At 53.9% G+C, this 19849-nt stretch overlaps 1 protein-coding gene across 4 annotated transcripts; it reads right to left on the minus strand.

Moving 5' to 3' along the window:
• Nucleotides 1–552: 552 nt before the first annotated feature.
• Nucleotides 553–19363, minus strand: FGR (FGR proto-oncogene, Src family tyrosine kinase). 4 transcript variants are annotated; one of them, XM_080654843.1, is made up of 13 exons: nt 19142–19363; nt 11901–11963; nt 10612–10844; nt 10030–10132; nt 9148–9246; nt 5336–5439; nt 4921–5070; nt 4109–4264; nt 3847–4026; nt 3173–3249; nt 2786–2939; nt 1480–1611; nt 553–1371 (listed from the first exon to the last, which is right to left on the minus strand). In XM_080654843.1, exons 3-13 carry the CDS (start codon nt 10829–10831, stop codon nt 1163–1165), a joined length of 1584 nt encoding a protein of 527 aa, XP_080510969.1. In that variant the 5' UTR covers nt 10832–10844; nt 11901–11963; nt 19142–19363; the 3' UTR covers nt 553–1162. The 4 variants fall into 4 exon arrangements, with proteins under 4 accessions (XP_080510969.1, XP_080510972.1, XP_080510970.1 ...); XM_080654846.1 differs by having other exon boundaries at nt 10612–10841; nt 19142–19264; XM_080654844.1 differs by lacking the exon at nt 19142–19363 and adding an exon at nt 18972–19048.
• Between the last annotated feature and the right edge of the window lie 486 nt (nt 19364–19849).

The following is a 19849-nucleotide window of genomic DNA, read 5'->3' on the forward strand; positions in this document are numbered from 1 at the left end:
TGGCAGGTCGTTTAGCACCTTCAATTCCTGCCCATTCCATGACAGGAGGCCCTAGTCATCATTACAAACAAAACTGTCTCCAAACCTCTCCCAAACCCCCTAGGGTGCAGAGCTGTCCAGGTGAGACCCAGTGAGCTAGACTAACTCTCGGGCCTCTCCCTGCCCTCTGTCTTCTTCTGGGGGAGCTGCAGAGGGTCCACTGTGATCTTCCCCCACGGCCCCTTTTGAGGGAGGCCTGCTGCTATGCCTGTGAAGAACAGGAAATCTGCAGAATCAAGTAAAGAATTAGCAAACCCACTGCACACAAACTAAAACCACATTAGTAATGAAGGTGACATTTTGATCTCCAACTGCCTGTCTTCTGTATCCATCTCTCAACTTGTCCTAAACTCGATGGGGACGAGCATCAGGACTTTTGGGTGTCCTAAAACACCCCTTGGTGTACCCTGTGCTTATCAGCTCCAAGGGTACTCCCTCTTCCCAGCAGCCAAAGCAGCCCCACTCACCTCCCACTGACCATCATCCCTCCCAAAGGAAGGGATCTTCATAGCTCATGGATTCACATTGTCATTTTTCTTATTTACAAAATCAATACACACACACACACAATTGGGGGCGGGGCGGGTAAGCCCTCAGCAATCCTCTCCCTCAATCTGGGCCTTGGACCCCAGTCCTGGACTACAGGGTACATCCAACAGGAAAGGGATCCAGCAAAGTTTTTCCCTCTCTTTGTAACTTACAGACACAAGAGATTGAATGGAGTTGAATTCTGGAGTCCTGGACCAGGGTGGATGGCAGGGTAGGAATGCAGGGATGGAAGGCAAGGGAAAGGATATAGTTTTATAAATAACTAGACAAGGTCTGAGCATTTCTTTTTTTTGGGGGGGTGGGGCAGGGGGAGTAGGGAGACTAGAGGCATACAGGATCCTAAATTGGAGGGAGACATAGTGCCTGGGCCACACTGGGTAAGGGATAATCTCCGAGCCTCGATTTGTCTATCTTTAAAATGAGTGGGTTGCCCTCGATGGCATCAGAGCAACCTGTTTGCTCTGACAGGCTAGGACTCTATAGGGCTCTAAGCCTGGGGGCTTTGGGACCAGAGCCCTGGGGATTGAAAAGGGCTGGTGGGCACCCCCAGAGAGGTGGCAGATGCCCAAACCGGCTATGTCTGATCCCCAGGCTGGTACTGGGGTTCTGTGGAGGTGAAGTAGTCCTCCAGGAAAGACTGCAGGTACTCGAAGGTAGGCCTCTCCTCTGGATCCAGACGCCAGGTCTGCAACATGACCTCGTACAGGGATACTGGGCAGCCTGGGGGGCACGTCATGTGGTAGCCATGCTCCACCTGATCCAACACTTCCCGGTTATTCATGCCTAGAGGATGGGGATCCATCAGTCAGGGGGCCCAGCCTCTCCCAAAGCAGCAGCAAGGAGGAAATCCTTCCCCATGACCGCTCTTCCACCTCCCTGTCCCCAGCAAACCTGGGTAAGGCACTCGGCCCTTGCTGATGAGTTCAGTGAGTAGGATTCCAAAGGACCACACATCTGATTTGATGGTGAATCTGCCATAAAGGGCCGCCTCTGGGGCTGTCCACTTGATGGGAAACTTGGCCCCTGGAGAGATTGGAAGAGAAGGGGAAGTTAGTGAGGGGGGTCCCTGGGAACAGCTGGATTAAAAGAATGGTGTCTTGCCCTAGCCCAGTGGTCGGCAAACCGCGGCTCGCGAGTCACATGCGGCTCTTTGGCCCCTTGAGTGTGGCTCTTCCACAAAATACCATGGCCTGGGTGAGTCTATGTTGAAGAAGTGGCGTTAGAAGAAGTTTAAGTTTAAAAAATTTGGCTCTCAAAAGAAATTTCAATCGTTGTACTGTTGATATTTGGCTCTGTTGACTAATGAGTTTGCCGACCACTGCCCTAGCCGGTTTGGCTCAGCAGATAGAGTGTCAGACTGTGGACTGAAGGCTCCCAGGATTTGGTTCTGGTCAAGGGCACACGCCCGGGTTTCAGGCTCGATCTCTAGTAAGGGGCATGCAGGAGGCAGCTCAGGGTACAGATTGGGACCCCACCCTGAAGAGGATGCCCTTCCATCAGGCTACACTCACATGCACGCTCACTCAGGCAGAGATGATGCAGACATGCCCATTCACCTCACATGCACAGCTTTGGGAAGAGAGATGGAACCAGAGGACCAGGAGAAAACCCACGAAGACATGGGGAGAATGTGCAAACCACACAGACAGTGGCCTAAGCCTGGGAATTAATTTTTTCTCATCAATGTTATAAGAAATGATGTGAACAAATTGACAATATTCGAGGACCTGCAATATAGCCTTTCCTATATGCCAGGTATTGTCTTAAGTGATTTACATGCATTAATTCATTTAAGCCTCACAAAAACCCCTTGAGATACATGCTATTATCCATATCGCACAGATAAGGAAAAGGAGGCAGACCACACAGTTCATAGGTGGTTAGGATTCAAACCCAGGCATTCTTGCTACAGAGCTCATGCTATGATGCTTATTGTCTCTCACTTGAGAATTCTAGCAGTACCTAACACATAGTAGGTACTTGGTAAATATTTGTTGACTCACTATTATCTGAATATTTTCATTTTACAGATGAGAAAATATAGCTCACAGAGCTTAGGTGACTCGCCCAAGGCCACATGGCAGATACGTGGAGGAGCTTGGATTTGAACCCAGAGTTACCTCTTACACTACATTGGGATGGGAAGGGGAAGGGTTCCTGAGTATGTGAGGCTCTGAGGTGGGATGAGGCAGGGCACCTTGCTGGGGGTTGTACTCATCATCCTCGATGAGACGGGCCAGCCCAAAGTCAGCGATCTTGCACACCAGCCGCTCCCCCACGAGAATGTTGGCTGCCCTCAGGTCACGGTGGATGTAGTTCATGCGCTCCATGTAGGCCATGCCCTCAGCTACCTGGGGGCCAAGGTATGGAGAGACTGGAACACCATGGCTATGTGACGGATCATTAGAAAAACCAGCTTTGCAAGGCACTGGCTCAGAGGCAGTTCGTACAGCTGATGCAGTGGGCGGGGCTGCATGTCCAGGGGAAGGCTGTGTTTAAGGGCACAGGGCTTTAAGGGCACAAGGATTTGTGGAAAGTTAATAGGAGGGGGATCTGAGAAATGAAAGCTGCTGTCCCAGTTTACCTGGGCTGCCATGTCCACCAACTGGGGCAGCATCAAATCATGGCCCTCTCGGTCCTTGAGGAACTCCAACAAGCTACCTGGGGAGAGGAACCCAGAAAATCAGCAGGAAGACCCTACGGCCAGCTCCAGGCCAGCCTTGTCGCCCTTGGCCCCACCCCTATCCAGAACCCATCTCCTATAGCCCCATCCCCTGCTCCCAGCCCACTCATGTAGATCCTCATGTAGATCGGCCCCCATTCAAGATCCTGCCAGGTACCTCAACCCTTCACAAATCTCACCCGGATCCCCCTCCACAGATACCTTGACTCTGCCCACATCTTTCTTCTCTTCCTACATCACCCCTAGACATGCCACACTCAGACTCCGTCCCAGATCCTACCTCATCACGATCCCGCCTTCACTTGCCCCAAGCCCACCCACCAGCTGACCACACCTCACGCCAGAGGCCCCGCCCCCAGTCCCAGACCCCACCTGGTCTAACCTGGCCCCGCCCCCACTCCCAGCAGTCAAGTGGTTTCACTTCTCAGCGCCTCTCTCGGATTCTCCGCAGGGTACATCCTCCCATCACAGATCGCTACCCAAGTCCCCCCCCCCCCGCCCCCCCCCCCAGACACTCACCTTAACTTCACCCCAAACCCTGCCCCCAGACTTCGCGCCCTGACCCCGGTCCTCACCATGGCACATGAACTCGGTCACAATGTAGATGGGCTCCTCCGACACCACGGCGTACAACTGCACCAGCTTGTCGTGTCGCAGCAACTTCATGACCTGCGCTTCCTCCAGGAAGGCCTTCGGGGACATGGTGCCCGGCTTCAGCGTCTTCACCGCCACCTTCGTGCTGCCGTTCCACGTGCCTGCCGGGCGCCCGCGGCTCGTCAGGACCGGCTCTCCGCCAGCCCTCGCCCGCGCGCAGCCCCGGCCCGGGGACCTCCGTACCCAGCCACACGTCCCCGAAGCAGCCAGTGCCCAGCCGGCGCTCGAGCGTGATGGAACTGCGGCTGATCTCCCAGGCGTCCTTGGCCAGGCCCAGCGTTTGCGGCCTCATGGTTGTGCAGGCCGCTGTGAGCAGGTGGCACAGCCCGTCGTTCACCCCTGGGGAGCGGGGTGTTGGAGGTCACAGTCGGGCTAGAACGGCCCACATTCCTCATCCCACCTCAGTCTCCAAGATCAGTTATAAGGAACTAGGCCACAGGTGAGGTCACAGGCCAGGGCAGAAGGCAACGCGGCCCACTGAGCAGGTGAACATGTTGGTGCCCCGAGAAGGAGGTGGCATCAAGAGGGTGAGGTGACCCCTGTAAGGACCGGGGACTGCCCATGGAAGGTGGCCTCCAGCTGGGCTCCAAGAAGAAGGTGGGATTCTGACAGGTGGAAATGGAGTGGACGATTCCACTCAAAGGTGTGGACATGGGCCCCTCACTCTTCCATGGCCCTCATCCCCTCCCTAATCAACCAAAGCAGAAACCTGGGCATGATTCCACCTTCCCCTTAACCCTGCAGCCCATCCTCCAAGTCAGTGCTATTCTGCCTCCTATCCGGCTGAGACATTAGGGGGCACCCCCTTGCTCTGGTATGAGTGGCCTCAGCCTGTTTCCTCTGGAATCCCACAGAGCAGTATCCTGGGTGAGAGCCTAGATTGGGTTCTAGTCCTGGCCTGCCACTCCCGCTTTGGAGACCCTCCTCTGGGCCTCGGTCTCAGTGGCTTGGGGCAGGGGTCTGCAGCACGGGACAGCCCCAAGGGCCCGCCTTACCCATGTAGTGCTGCACCAGCTCCTGCACCGAGTCAAACTGGGCCCTCGCCGTGATGTAGTAGCCACCAGTGTCCAGCTTTCGGATCTTGTAATGCTTCACATGATCGCCTCTGGCCTGGTCCCAATCCCGGATGGATAGAGAGTAGGCACCTGTTGGGAAGGATCACCTTCTGGCCTGCCCCAGTCTGGAAGCAGGAAGGGGCCCAAAAGACTGGGGACTCTGGAGTTGGAAGGCCACATCCCTTGAACCCAGTCCCAGTCTTGGCCCTGACCCAAGCCCCCCCCCCCCCCCACCACTCCTAGCCCCACCCACCCTCCTATCCCAACCCATTGCTTTTAGCCCCACCAAGGCTCCTAGCCCCACCCTAATGGCTAGGCTGTCCTGGTCCAGGGCCAGCCATGGCATAGCCCCCACCTTTGGTTGTCTCACTCTCCCGAATGAGAAAGGCTCCCCGGGGGTTGCCAGCGGAGAGCAGCTGCCTCTCAGAATCCTTCCTTCCCATCTTTCCAAAGTACCACCTGTAGGGAAGGGCCGGCAAGAGTCAGCTACACACCTAGTTCAGCTTTCAAGTCAGCCTCCTGGGAAAAGTCACCTCACAAGCCAAGGTTCAGAGTCCTCATCCTCAAAAGGGGGCTCCTACACCTGCTTCTCAGCCTGGGTGTGAGGTTCACAGAAAAGGGGAATTTGAATGCTTGGCACACAGTAGGTGCCCAATAACGGCTAGGCTTCTCCTCTCCACTCTCTGGGTTTCTCTTGAATTAAAATTGCTAGAACCCCAGTCACCAATGACCTCATCAGGGTGCCACCAGTCCATTAGTCCATCTCATTACTGTTCCTCTAGAAGTTCATTTTACAGATGAGGAACTTGAGGCTGGGAGAGGAGCCGTGACCTCCTGCAAGGCCTGCAATGAGCTGTATGTGAAATCTTTTGCAGCCCACCCTCGTTCTTTTCATACCACCCCAGGCAATCTCTCAGCTCCCTCTCCCCACACCCAGCCCACACCCACCGGAAATCCCTTTCCTCCTTTGGCTTCCAGAACAACACTCTTTCCTGCTTCTCTTCCCCTCTTTCTGACTGCTCCTGCCTGGTTCTGACTGCTGCTTTTCCTCCACTCTCTTAAATTTGAATATTGTTCTAAGTCTCAACTTCAACTTCAGACCTCGAGCATTGCTGCTGTCTCTTGGATATTCTTCGGGGACTGAATTGTAGCCTCAGACCAACTGTGAAAGTATACGGGGGAGATGAAATGACCACAGGTGCCATAGAAGAATAAGATGTCATTTGATCACAAAATTGGCCCATGACCATCTTGGGCTCAATTAAAAGGAGCATCATGCCGAAACCGGTTTGGCTCAGTGGTAGAGCGTCGGCCTGCGGACTGAAAGGTCCCAGGTTCGATTCCGGTCAAGGGCATGTACCTTGGTTGCGGGCATGTCCCCAGTAGGGGGTGTGCAGGAGGCAGCTAATCGATGTTTCTCTCTCATCGATGTTTCTAACTCTCTATCCCTCTCCCTTCCTCTCTGTAAAAAAATCAATAAAATATATTAAAAAAAAATTATTAAAAGGAGCATCATTTTCAAATCAAGGAAGGTCTCTGTGAACTCTAAAATTGTCATCCCACACCTGGGTACTAGGCACATTTTGGGGACCAGGGGAAGGCATTGGCAAATGAAATGTCCAGGAGGGTAGGCAGGAAGGGGAAGGAAGAACTATTGAAGGACTGTGTAGACAAGACACATTTCCAAGTTTTTTTAGAGCCCTGCCCCCACCCATACCCATGACATTAGCTACTTCCTTAATAATTAATGTAATAACAACAGCACTTATTTTGTGTCAGGCTCTGCTTTAATACATACATGTATTCATTTAATTCTTATAACAAGGTTGTGAAGTAAGTACTATTATTAACTCCCATTAGACAGATGTGGAAATTGAGATACCTTGTGGCTAAGCAACTTAACCAAAGCCACAGGCCCTAAAAGCTGTGCTGTGAGAATAGCAACCCGAGCCCTCTGCTCTAGGGCCTGCATTCTTAACCACCACACTGTTCTTAACAGCGACACTGCACTGAGTGCCTCTGCCGCCAAGATGTGGACACAAGCATGAACCCCACGAACCTCTCTCATCTTCTGCATCATCACCCCTCCTCTTCTCCATGCCTCCTACCACCTTCACAGATAAGGTCCTCACTCCACTCGAGCTCTGGACCCTGTCCACGCCCCTCTGCTCAGAACACCTCTCTCCTACCAACCAGCCCCCATCTGCAGCCTTCATCCCACCAACCTCTACATATGCCTGCATTTCTTCCTTCCCCAGAGGAAACTGTTCTAAGCCCTATCTTTGTTGTTGTTGTTATTATTATTGATCTCAGAAAGAGCAAGAGAGAGAGAGAGAGACATCAGTGATGAGAGAGAATCATCAATCGGCTACCTCCCACATGTCTCCACTGGGAATTGAGCCCACAACCCGGGCACGTGTCCTGACGGGGAATTGAACCATGACCTCCTGGTTCATAGATGGATGCCATGCGGGCCGGGCTAAGCCCTATCTTGCCATCAACATTCTGTTACACTTCTCACCTTCTCTTCTCTTGAAAAAGCACTTCACGCTTGGGGCTCCACTTTCTCACCTCCTACTCCCAGGCTCTGCCGTCTGGCCTCTACCCCACTTCACACAGAGATGTCTCACAAAGGTCACCCCCATTGCCAAATCCAGCGGAAGCCTCTGATACTCATTTCTCTTGTTTCCTGAAACCTCTCCTCCACGCTCTTGGCTGCTCTGACCTGGCCCGGCCTGGTTTTCCAGCGGCTCCTTCCCCTTCAAGGGCAGCTTTCTTCGAAGTTGGGTCCTAGGGCCAATCTCTCTCACATTCCTCCCTCTTCCTTCAGCCTCTTACACAGCTTTAATTATCATCTGCACTCTGAAGAGTCCCAAATTTCCACCCCAGCCCCAGATGTGCCAGAGGCAAGAGCCACAGCAAACAAACGAAGAGCCTAGTGCCAATTAGAAGATGCCCCTTCTTCTGGGCCAATTTGGGGCTTGGCTTGGCATGGGCTGAACACCTCTCATGCAAAATACAACCGAATCTACTAGCTGGTGGTCTCCTCCAGCTGGGTGTTCCCAGCCATGAAACTTAACCCAACAAGTCCACCCTAGAAACCGACCCGCTCCTACATTCCCACTCCAGCAAATGGCACCATCACCCACCCAATTTCTCAAGAAGACTGGGCCACCCTTGACTCCTCCCACTCTCCATGTCCCAGTGGCAAATCAGTCACCAAGTCCTGCTGACTCTCACTCTGCAGTCTCTCTAATCTGTCCTTTTCATATGTACGTGCAGATTTTTTTAAGTATGAGCCTCAGTTTCCTCACCTGTGAAATGGGGATAATAGTACTATCAGTAGTGTGAGAAGTAATCAAGGTAGGTACCTATAGTAGTATCTCAAGTATATAAAGGTATTCTGTGAATAATTCCCTGCCTCCTTAATAGAATTAATTCTAAGTAATACTCCCTTACATTTGTTTAGCAGTTTGCAGATTTTTAAAACCCATGCACTGTTGTTATCACTGAGAGCCAATATGTATAATGCTCAGCAAATGCAGCCAGACGATCTGGGTTCAAATACCAGCTCCACCTAGGTACTAACTAGGTGAACTTTGGGCAGGATGTTTTGTTGTTGTTAATCCTCACCCGAGGATGTTTTCCCATTGATTTTTAGGGAAAGTGGAAGAGAGAGGGAAAGACAGAGAGAAATATCCATGTGAGAGAAACACATCGATTGGATGCCCCCTGCACGTGCCCTGACCAGGGCCTGGGCCAGGGAGGAGCCTACAACCCTTGGTGCCCTTGACTGGAATTGAACCCGGGACCCTTTGGTCCGCAGGCCAATGCTCTTTCCACTGAGCCAAACAGGCTGGGCTTGGGCAGGATATTTAACTTCTCTGTGCCTTAGTTTCCTCGTTTGTAAAACAGAATAATATTAATTCCTAACTTGATTAATACACAGAAACCACTTTAAATAGTGCCCAGAACATAGTACATGCTACATAAGTATCATCTATTATTATCATAATTATTACCTTCTTTTATCCTCACAATGACCTTACAGAATTATAGATAAGGACATAGTGTGTAGCTGTGGCTTGCCCAAGAGATGACCTAGAGTTTGACCTCCAGAATACTGTTCATAGGGCTGGTCTCCTCTCACTCTCAACCCCTACTCACTCTTCAGCCTGGATGGAGTCCACAGGGGCCACGTAGTTGCTGGGGATGTAGCCAGTTTGTCCAGAGCTGAGGGACCGAGCCTCCCACCAGTCACCTTCACTGCAGGCACAGAACAGGGGGTGTCAGCAGCAACCTGGGGCCAGGTGGGGCCACACAAAGGCTCAGGTGGAGACTGAACCTGCCAACCCCTTATCTTGGACTCCCCTCACCCCAGCGCTTTTGTCTGTTCGGACCCCAGCCCCTACAACTGTCCCAGGAGACCGTTTCCTGCAGCAGGAATGTGTTTGGAAACATCTGGGCCTTCTGACGTTCTCCACGGGCTCCAGTGCTGGGCTGGGGTTTGGGTAGGCAATGGGACAGCTAACTAGGTCACTTCCCCACTGAACCCACCCCCAGTGGCCACATATTTCCTTCTGGATAAAATCCAGACTCTTCAGCATGGCATTTGAAGCCCTGAAGATACGCTCCCACCCATCCCTCCAGCCCCGGCTCTCTCTGTTCAGCTCCTCATACTTTATGATCCACCTAGACCAAACCACTTGGTAGTTTCCAGAACTCATCATTTATTCTCATTCTCTTTCTTCTTTTCTCACCTCTGCCTTCAAGGTCTATTCATTTCTCTAGTCTCAGTTTAGAAATCACCTCCTCCAGGAGGCCTGCCCTGACCACCACCACCCTGGAGACCATGTTTGGTATTCTTTCTGTGCCCATGGTTCCTCATGGTCCCCTCACACAGTAGCAATCACCCAGGGTTGTTATTGCCATGCGTCTGTGTCTCCAACTAGGCTGGAGATTTCTGAGGATAGGAACCAGGTAGAATTCCTCTGTGGGTCCTGCTCCCAATCCAGGCCGTGCCCTGCGCTGAGTGGCCTGGTCACTTACGTGTTGTTCAGGATGTGGAACTTCTCGCCCTTGGTGAAGGTGAGGTCATCTTCCGTCCGGGCCTCATAGTCATACAGAGCAATGAACAGGGTCACCCCAGGCCCTGTAGAGTCAGGGCTACTCAGTAGGGTGGGGCACAGGATGGGGGCACCAAGGGGCTGCATCCCTAGAGTCCTGATCCCCAGCCAAGGCCTGTGCCTCCCCACTGCTGTGCCTTGCTTCCCAAAGGCCTCTGGAGCCCCATGGATTTCCAATTCAGGCTTCACATCTTGGATTCAGGACACACACCTGCAAGCCCATCCCTCCCAACCTGGGAAGTCGCCAGATCACCAATTCCTCCTCCTCCCCACCAAGAAGATTTCCCTTTCGCAGGGTGGTAAGAGTCCCTCTCTCAGACTGGGACAGAGCTGTGTTTCCCCCTCAGACAGGGGTCCCTGAGGGTAGAGCTGTACGTATTTCCTCAGCGTGCACACTGAAAGCAGGGCTGTGTTTCCCGTGCCATACTGGAGGCTCCCAAGGACAAGTCCACACCTTCCCTTCTCCAGGGTCTAGGCCGTGCCTACCTCCAGCTACTAAACTCACCTGTGATGGCCCTCATGGTGCCCCCATCAAGGAAGGCGGGGCTGGTGGGCTGAGGGGAGAAGTTGTTGTAGTTGGGAATATGGGCCAAGGAAGACATAGGCCGGGCCTGAGTAGGGTCAGGGCCATAGCGGTCCGCAGCCCCGTAGCTCCTGAAGTCCCCTTCCAGGCCAACTTCCTCCTTGGGCCCTAGCTCCACCTTCTTGCAAAACACACAGCCCATTCCAGGTGCCCTGCTAAAAAACGGGGGCAGGCCTTACTCAGGGCCACCAGATAGGCCACCCGATGCACATATGCATGCATGCATGCGCTCACGTACACACACATACATGCACATATGCATGCATGCATGTGCGCACCTGCACACACACATATACACCACCAGGTCCAGCTGCCTAGCCGATGACTCTGTCACAAGCATGCAGCTTTCCCTCTCAGGTCTGGAGTAGGGGCTCCCGCCTCGTGAGGGATGAAGGTGGGCAGGGCCACCACTGGATCTAACTACCAGCTGCCTTAGTGTGTTTGCAGAGAGAATGTGTATTCTCAGTGGGGCTGATTTTCTGCTTCCAAATGTTGCTGTGCTTATTTATATATTTTTGCCTCCTATTGCTTCAGTATTCTGTATTTCTGTGACTCCTTCAGAGCGCTTGTGTGTGTCTTTTGTGTCTCTAAGTATTTGTGAGTTTCTAGGTTTGCATCTATGTGTGTACGCAGCCTTTTGTGAATGTCTGTGGATGTAAGTACATGTACCTATCTGTGTATGTATGGCTCTGTGTGTGCTTGTGTCTTGTGAGTGTGTACATATGTACGTGTTTCTTGTGTGTGTGCCTGTGTGTTCCTGTGCATGCAGGTCTGTGTGAGTAGGTGCCTCTGTGTCATTACCATGTGCACAGTCCTGTGTGGGAGTATATGTGCCTGTCTGTGTGTGCGGCTCTGCGGAAGTATGTGTGAATGTCTGTGCATGTGTGTGTGTCTGTGTATGTGCATGTTATGCATGGATATGTGCTTGTGAGTAAGTGTGTGAGGGCTGTGTGCCTGCACCTGGAGATTCCCTGCAGAGGGGATCAATGCCATTTCCTGTCTCAGGTCCAGCCTCTGGCTTCTCAAGCTGCCTCATTCTGGCTCCCCCATCTGTTACCTAGCAACAGGGCCCTTGTAGGAGGAGGGGTCTGTGAGGAGTTGTGGGGCCCAGGAAGGCCAACCTGCCTGAGTTCCCAGCCCTCAAAGCAGATGAGTCTTGGGGAAAGATTCCTGAGTATGGGGAGCCGTCAGCCCCCTCCCTCCTCACTCACCCCTCAGGCCCCTACTCCTCGGTCAGTGGGGCTGCAGCATGGTCCTTGGGAGGGGCCAGAGACCTGAGGGGAAACAGAAGGATATGGAAGATGAAGGTTCTGCCAATGTTCCTGCAAGCCAGCTGCTAGCTCCTGCCTCTTCAGGAAGCCAGAAGGCCTGGGCTCTGCCCCCGCATGACCTCTGCCTTAATTTTCCTTCCCACTGCCCCTGGCACACTTACTTACACATTCACCCTCACACAGGACACACCACCCACACTGACTCTCACACTCATATCCACCTGATGCACCAACATACCACCTCATACAGTAACACACACACACCAGCAACACTCACACACAAACACTCACAGCATGCACTTGCAACACACCAACTCAAGCTAACTCTTACACAAGCCCAAACTCTGATGCATAGTAGCATGTACACACACACACACACACACACACACACACACACACACACAGGTTGCCTCGCAAGTAAACAGACTCAGATACTTGGACACTCATATTTTAGTGTTAGATCCATTTCTCTAATTGGACTTCTATCAAGTCACGCTCAGCTCATTCTTTGGCTGCCAGTCACTGTCTCCTAAAAACCATCTCTTTGCTTTGGAAGCTGCCTCTGCTCACAGCCCGGGCGGGTAAACCCGCAGCCCACGGCTACAGGCTACAAATGGTGGCAGAGCAAAGGTGGACACCTATCTCCAGAGCCAGCTCCTACCCCCTCATCAAGGAAATACCGCGTCAGAAGCCAGGGCCACCAGGATCCCTCGGCGAGCCCACCAATGTGCTTAGCCTTTCCTGGTAGCTGTGTCCCCTGAGCAACAGGCTATCAGGTCATTGAGCAAGGGCTCCCCACACCCCACCAGAAACTCTGGCATTGCAACACTCAGAGAGGAACTGCTGGGGAGAGCCCTCAGTTTCCTAAGATGTGAGAGGAATGGAGAGTTGCAGGGTGGGGCCAACAGTGAACACTGATTTCCCCAGAGGGGCCCAAGGGCCCCTGCTTGGCTTTTCTTAACCCCCAAATCCAATTCCCCTCATGGGTCCTGCCCCTCCTACCAAGCAACACTCACCTCTTCCAGGAAGCCTTCCTGGATCCACCAGGTCCAGCTGCCCAGCCAATGACTCTGTCACATCAGTGCCCTGGTCCCCACCCTAGTCCTACCACCCCTCTCACCCTTCACTGTAACTGTTCTCCTGTGGAAGGGGAGTTGGGGGGCTGACACCCACGTGATGAACTGTGAGGCAGGCTGTGGTGAGAAACCTAAAATAGCCCCTGTTCACCAAGCCATTGCAGAGGTCTTCCTCAGGACCCTTCCCCTGGGGCAAAACCACGGTGTCTGAAAGGCTCCAGGATGCTGCAGGGCTGGTTAGGGCCAGGGAGAGAATGGAGCTGGGAATGGCATCCAGGGATTTCAGGCACCGAGGGGACAGATGGGGGTAAGATGAAAACAAGGGTTATAGGATGAGAGGGAGGTCTTCTCACCGGAAGACACATGTGTAGCTCAGACAGCACACAGGGCCAATACCCAGAGCCCCACACCTCTCCTGACACATTTTCAGTCACACACACATTACCTCAGCTACACACGGCACCTCATGCAGAGACTCTGAGCTCCTCTGTACAGATTCACACACACACACACACACACACACACACACACACACTCACACACTCACAGATACATACATCTGCAAGGATACCCACACCCCCATATACACATACCTCCAGCCCTCACCCATCTACACCTACACACACACACACACACACACACACACACACACACAGCCTCTCCACAAGAATTGCATGTATAGAATTTATAGCACTATGTGTCAGCCACTGCATTAAACAGTTTACATATATTACCTCATTTTATTCTTTCAACAACCTTATGAGGTAAGTATTATTATTGATAAGGCAACTGAGGCACAGAGGTTTAGGAACTTGCCCAGGGTCACACAGTTTATTTATCCTGGCATTTGGCTCCAGAATCAGAACCACTTTTTCCTATTGCCTGGCCACAGACCTGGAAAATTAGAGCCATTCCTACAGGCATACACAGATGCATGGAGCCCCCATAGGGACACACAGCCCTTGCAGATGTTAGACCCACACAGAACTCCCTTGTGTAAAAGAGACAAATATAGCCCTGGCCAGTGGGACTCAGTGGTTAGAGCATCGGCCCACACACCCATGAGTCATGGGTTCGATTCCTGGTCAAGGGCATGTACCTGGGTTGCAGGTTCTCCACCCCAGCCTTGTGGGAGGCAACCAATTGATGTGGCTCTCTCACACTGATGTTTCTCTCTCCCACCTTCCCCCCTCCTTTCTCTTTCTACCCTTCCCCCTTCCTTCCAAAAATATATAAAAGACACAAACTTATACAACCTCTTGGGTCCCCACATAGTTACAATGTTGCCACATAGTTACCACCATGATTTTAAATCAGCCTAAGGGGAGCCCAAATTCTGCATGTGTGGAATGGGGTAGGGGTCAGGAACTGTCCGCCATTGGGAAGGAGGCAGAGGGCTCTGCGGGCTGAGGAAGAGCCGTGGCAGATCTGACACCACGGGCAACAGGCAGCAGGGTCAGCTCTCAGGGCTTTGCACTCTAGACCCAAAGGGGACCAGGGCCCGGGGCTAAGCCTGACCCTCTGAGCACCAGTATGTTGAGGGGGTTGGAGGATGTAGGGTGAGGGTGTGGCATCTGCATGGCCCAAGGCGGTGAGAGGGCCACACTGAATGTGACCACACTCACATGGCTGTCTCAGAAGAAAGAGATGGGGAGAAATAAAAAAAAAAAAAAAGGTAGAGATAGAGATTGAGAGAGACAGAAAGACATAAATGCAGACAGAGACAAAGAGAATCCCAGTGTGAGGTGCTGCTATACTGACTCTTAAAGGGAGAAGAAAAAAAAAAAAGGCCCTGATTTGTAGCATTTGCTGATTTCCATGGTGTAAATATTCCCACCATGGCTGATTGCAGGTTACTGAAGTGACTTCCTGAACGCTGGGCTGGAAAGAGATTCGCAGAATCAGCTCCCCAGAGCCAGCACTCGCTGGCTCCAGCACTTCACTGCCAGAAGAAACAAAGAGAAACAGAGACAGAAATGAAAAGCAGAGAGACAGAGACAGAAAAGAGAAAGGGACCTTTGGAAAGCAACCTGACTCCCTAGAAGTCTGGGAGGCAATGACTATCCGTTTAAAAATGCGACTTTACTGAACACCTATTCAGTGCCTGGTGTTGATCCAAGCAATGCCCATGCATGACCTCACTTAGTGACCCTAGGAAGTGGGTTTTATTATCCCCCCCGTTTTGCAGCTAGGGACTTGATTCTGTTCGTAAATACGCCTCTTGAACATCTGCTTGACAGGAGTCAGTTACCAGAGGCCCATCTGGGTCAAAATCAGGTTGTGGGTGTCAGAGCTGAGGTCTGACCTTCAACATTTCCTCTGTGTGGCCCGACTCAACTCTGGAACCTTGAATGAATGCCCTAAGCCCTCCGAACCTCAGTTTTTGTACCTGTACCTTCTGCGCAGTTGTTGGGAAGGCTTGAAGAAATGTGCCTCTTGCCCAGGGTGCAGGGGCTAAGTGAGGCTGAGAACCACAAGCTTCCAAGCTAGAGTGCTCCCAGGGACCATTAATCAGGCCACCTCCGCCCACCCCATCTTGTGTGTAGGGGGGAAGTGACTTGCTCGAGGTCAAACAGCCAGACAGGGGATTCAAAGCCAGGGCTATAAATTCAGGTCCAGAGTTCTGTTCCTGGAACCGTGGCTGTGTTCTCCAAAGACTGAGCAGGAGAACGTCATAATTCCTTCCCAGCCCCTGGCCAACTGAACATACCACCCCCTGCCGTATCATATAGCAGCTGGCCACCCAGCCCGGAGCCTGCCTCCCCCCACCCCTACTCCTGGACATAGGAGCCGAGGCCTACACAGTCTTCCTTGAGGGCCATGCTTCCCAAAGCCATGTCAGGGCTTTGATATAGAGCCAGGATGCCCTGTCTCTCCCCCCGCCCCCCAGCCCCTGCCAAGTGTCTGTAGGATCTGGAGACAAGTTTAGGGGCAAATTCTACCCGGCATGACAACTAGCTTGAGACATTGGGCAAGTCAGTTCACCTTCCTGAGCTGCAGTTTCTTTGCCTAGCAAATAGGAATAGAAATCGCTACCTCCGGAGGTTGTTTCTGAACATCAAGTGAGGTCAAGCCCCTGAAAGCACCTCCAAGGTTGAGGGAGGAGGAGCTGCAGGGCTGAGGAGAAAGAGAGGTTCCCAGGGGGAGGGGGGGACTGAGCTGGCACAGCTGCCTGGGGATTTCACCAAAAGGGAACTGGGCCTTTGGGCAGCAGCAGGAAACCACCATCCTGCAAGAGTTCCGGCTTCTCCTCAGGGCTCCGGGCTCTGGGCTCTCAGCCCCACGGCACCCCATTCATCACCAGTCACCTAGACCTGCCCCCCCCTGACTTTCATCCCTCACTGATACCCTCCACTCCTCCTGCTCCAGTGTCCTTCCTGAGCCCTGATCTCCTTCACTGAGGCCTCCAACCTCTCACTAAACCTCCAACCATCTCACACAAGCTTTTCTTTGAGGCCTTACCATTCTCCACCCATGAACAGCCAGGGGCGTGGAAGACATACCGCAATCTGAGGCTGCTGCCCTGGTGTGGGGAGTACCGTGGGGGAAGGATGGGGCAGGCGAGGGGGAGGGGAACCTATCTTTGCTACCCTAGCTTTACCCTCCATATGGTCCTGAGGTGTCAGCTGAATTTTTTCCACTTCTTGTGGGTAAAAGTGGTTTTTCATCTGTTGCTGAAAACACACCCATCAGCCTCTAAAGCAACGGTCTTTAGGGACTCCAGATTCTTGGGTGGCTTGGAGGAAGCTGAAGGAATGAGTCTACATTCCACAGTGTGGCCAGACAGGAAGCCCCCTCTTCAGACAGCTGGAAAGGCCCTGGCTCCCCCTTCCCCGGTTCTGGAGCCCCCCTACCCAGCCTCTCAGGGTCTGGCCACTTTCTTTTCCACATCAGCCCCAGGTGAATACCCACGCATATTCTTACATGCTGATGCTCATTCACTCAAAGCCCAAACCCTACACACAGGCGCGCGCGCACGCGCGCGCGCGCACACACACACACACACACACACACACACACACACGCTCACACCCTCATGCCCACCCTCACGCCCCCCGGGGATCAGGAGCCAGCCATGAAGCCCAAGCCTTCTTCCCCCTCCCCGAGCACATCCCCCTCCCCCTGCACACATTCCAGAGGGGCAAGTTGGTTCACCTTCCTGAGCTGCAGTTTCTTTGCCTAGAAAATAGCGATAGACATCGGGATTTGGTAGGGATGAGGGGGGAACTCCGACCTCAGCTCTGGCTACTTCCTTCACCACATCAGGGACAAGACTCCCTGGACTCTGATCATGCTGGCCCTGTCAGCCATTGACTCCCAAACCGCCATCCTCTCGTCTGTGAGGTGGGAACAGAACCTCGCTCTCCCAGCACAACCACAGACGGAAAGAGGCCAAGGACCATGGGAGTTGGGGACAGATCTCAAACATTCACTTATTTGTTAGATGTCAACTATGTGCTGGTCCCTGGAGGCCCTGCCAGGCCCCTACATGCTTTTGAGAAGGTGAAGGGGAGGCTGCCCAGGTCAGTGATAAATAACTCTTAACCTCTCCAGGATACTTAGCAAAAACTGCTTTCTGCACCTGATTCTCCTGACTGGGGATGGGAGGGAGGTGGGGGCTGGTACCGGTAGAGGTGATTTCCCCCTTAATTCAGATGAGGAAAATGAGGCCCAGAGAAGCCTCATAACCAGCGTAAAGTCACACAGCAATCAAGGGCCCAGTCTGGTCAAGTCCCAGAAACTGCAGATCACCCACCCCGGGATCCCTGAACCCTGTTCACCATCATCTCACTCCTCTGTCCCGCAGCCCTCCCGGGTCCTCCCGGGACTGCGGACCCAAAACAGGGGCAAAGCCCTGGTCGTTGTGGCTCAGTTGGTTGGAAACTCCTCCCGTAAATCAAAAGGTGGCGGGTTCGATTTTGGTCAGGGCACATACCAGGTTGCGGTTTCAATCCCCGGGCGGGTACCAGAGGCAACCGATAGATATTACTCTCTCTCCTCTCTCTCTCCTCTCTCTCTCCTCTCTCTTCCTCTCTCTTCCTTCCTCTCTCTCTCTCTCTCTCTCTCTCTCTCTCTCTCTCTCTCCCCCCCCCACCACCCCTACCCTCCTCTGTCTCCGTCTCCTTTTTCTCTCTTTCAAATCAGTGAAAGAAAAAAAATGGGAGCGAAGCGGGGAGCAAAGTGGGCTGCGAGGGCACCGCGCTACAGCAGCCAAGCGCGGGGCTGAGCTTCTCCACCCTCTCGTTGCCATGGAGACAGCCCCTCCCTGCGATCGCGGTCAAAGGCAGGATTTCCGTCGGGGCGGCCAGCAATTCCCGGATCCCGAGAAGAACGTGGACCGAGACCGCCACTTCGGGCAGGGGCAGGGAGGGGGCACCCAGAGAGGCCCATCCCTGCGGCGGGCGGGGACTTCCCCAGGAAGCCGGGACCCACACCTCCAGCGCCTTGAAGGAGTCCCCTGACATTCCGGACCCGCCCACCCGTGTGGGGGCGGAGGGTCCAGGGGCTGGTTCCTGACAGCCTCCGCTCCCCTCTGGCTACGGGCTTCGCCCCGACTTCTGCCAAGGCCAGAGAGGGGGACTTATGGACCTCCGGATTGCATCCCACATTCTGCATCCTCCAGAGATGGTTCTCCTGATGAGCTTCCCGCAAACTCCTTCACCTGGTCCTCCCAGACCCCCCACCTGGTTCCCCTCACTCAGGCCCGCAGCTTCTCCCCAAACTCTCACTTTCAAGGTTCCTTCTGTTTCTCCCTCAGCCCCGTTCGGAGGTCCGCCTAGTCCCTCTCCCCCATTCAGCCCTCTTCCCAAATTCTATCAGTCTCACCCTACAGGTCTCACCCTACAGGTTCCTTCCGTTTTCCCACCAGACCTTTTTAGGGGACCTGCTTTCCCCAGATTCCCTCAGCCCCCTCCCCACATGTTATCAGTCTTACTCTCAGTTTTCCTCCTTAGGTCCTTTTCGGGGTGCGGCCCCCTGGCCCTCCACTCCTGGCTCTCAGTTCCCTCAGCTGCCTCCCCCGCCCCCCGCCCTTCCTCTTGGGCCACCCGAGGGCGGGGGCGGGGCACCGCGCAGCCCCTCCAGCCCCACCTGACGACCGCCTACCTGGTCCCAGCGGAGATCCTTCCGACGGACCCCAGGGTGAGTCCGTGGGGCTCCCGGCAGCCTCGAGTATCTAAGTGGGGTGGGGGGATAACGGAGGTGCTGTCGGCCTCTGACCGCCGCCCCTCAGGGCAGAGAGGAGGAAGCCGTCTCGGACTTCTCTTATTGCAGCCGCAGCGGCCAGACGGCGGTGGCGGCGGGGAGAGCTCACAGTCCCGCCCCAGCACCAAGCCAGCTGCCCGCAGCGGGGAGGGGCCCTCAAATCCCAGGCCCGCCCGCCCCCACTTCCCGCCTCCCCTGGCTACCGAGGGTCGGCCCAGCCCTGTCCCTGCACCCCAGCTCCTCTCCGCAGACCCCAACTTGCAGCACAGCCTTCCCCACGGCTCCCTCCAGAGGGGCAGGTTCCTCCCTCCAGAAGCACCTGCTCTTTTAGAATCGCTGCATTTGAGGTTAAGAGGGGCTTTCCTCTGTCACTGGAGCGCTCCCTCCCCCCCTCCCCCCCCCCCGCCCCACCAATACCTTTTGCTGCCGGAGAACTGAGGACCAGACCGGGACAGGCCTTACCCAAATTCTCTCCGCCAGTTGACCTCTGGCTACTGTCACAAGCACCATGCAGATCCGGTCACCAAGCCTTGTCGTCCTCCTTCCTTGACTGCCACCCCATGCCCAGAACACTCAGCACCATCTTAGGGTGCCAACTGGTTCGTAGGA

The sequence above is a fragment of the Plecotus auritus genome (assembly GCF_963455305.1).
Source record: "Plecotus auritus genome assembly, chromosome: 2".
Classification (NCBI taxonomy): domain Eukaryota; kingdom Metazoa; phylum Chordata; class Mammalia; order Chiroptera; family Vespertilionidae; genus Plecotus; species Plecotus auritus.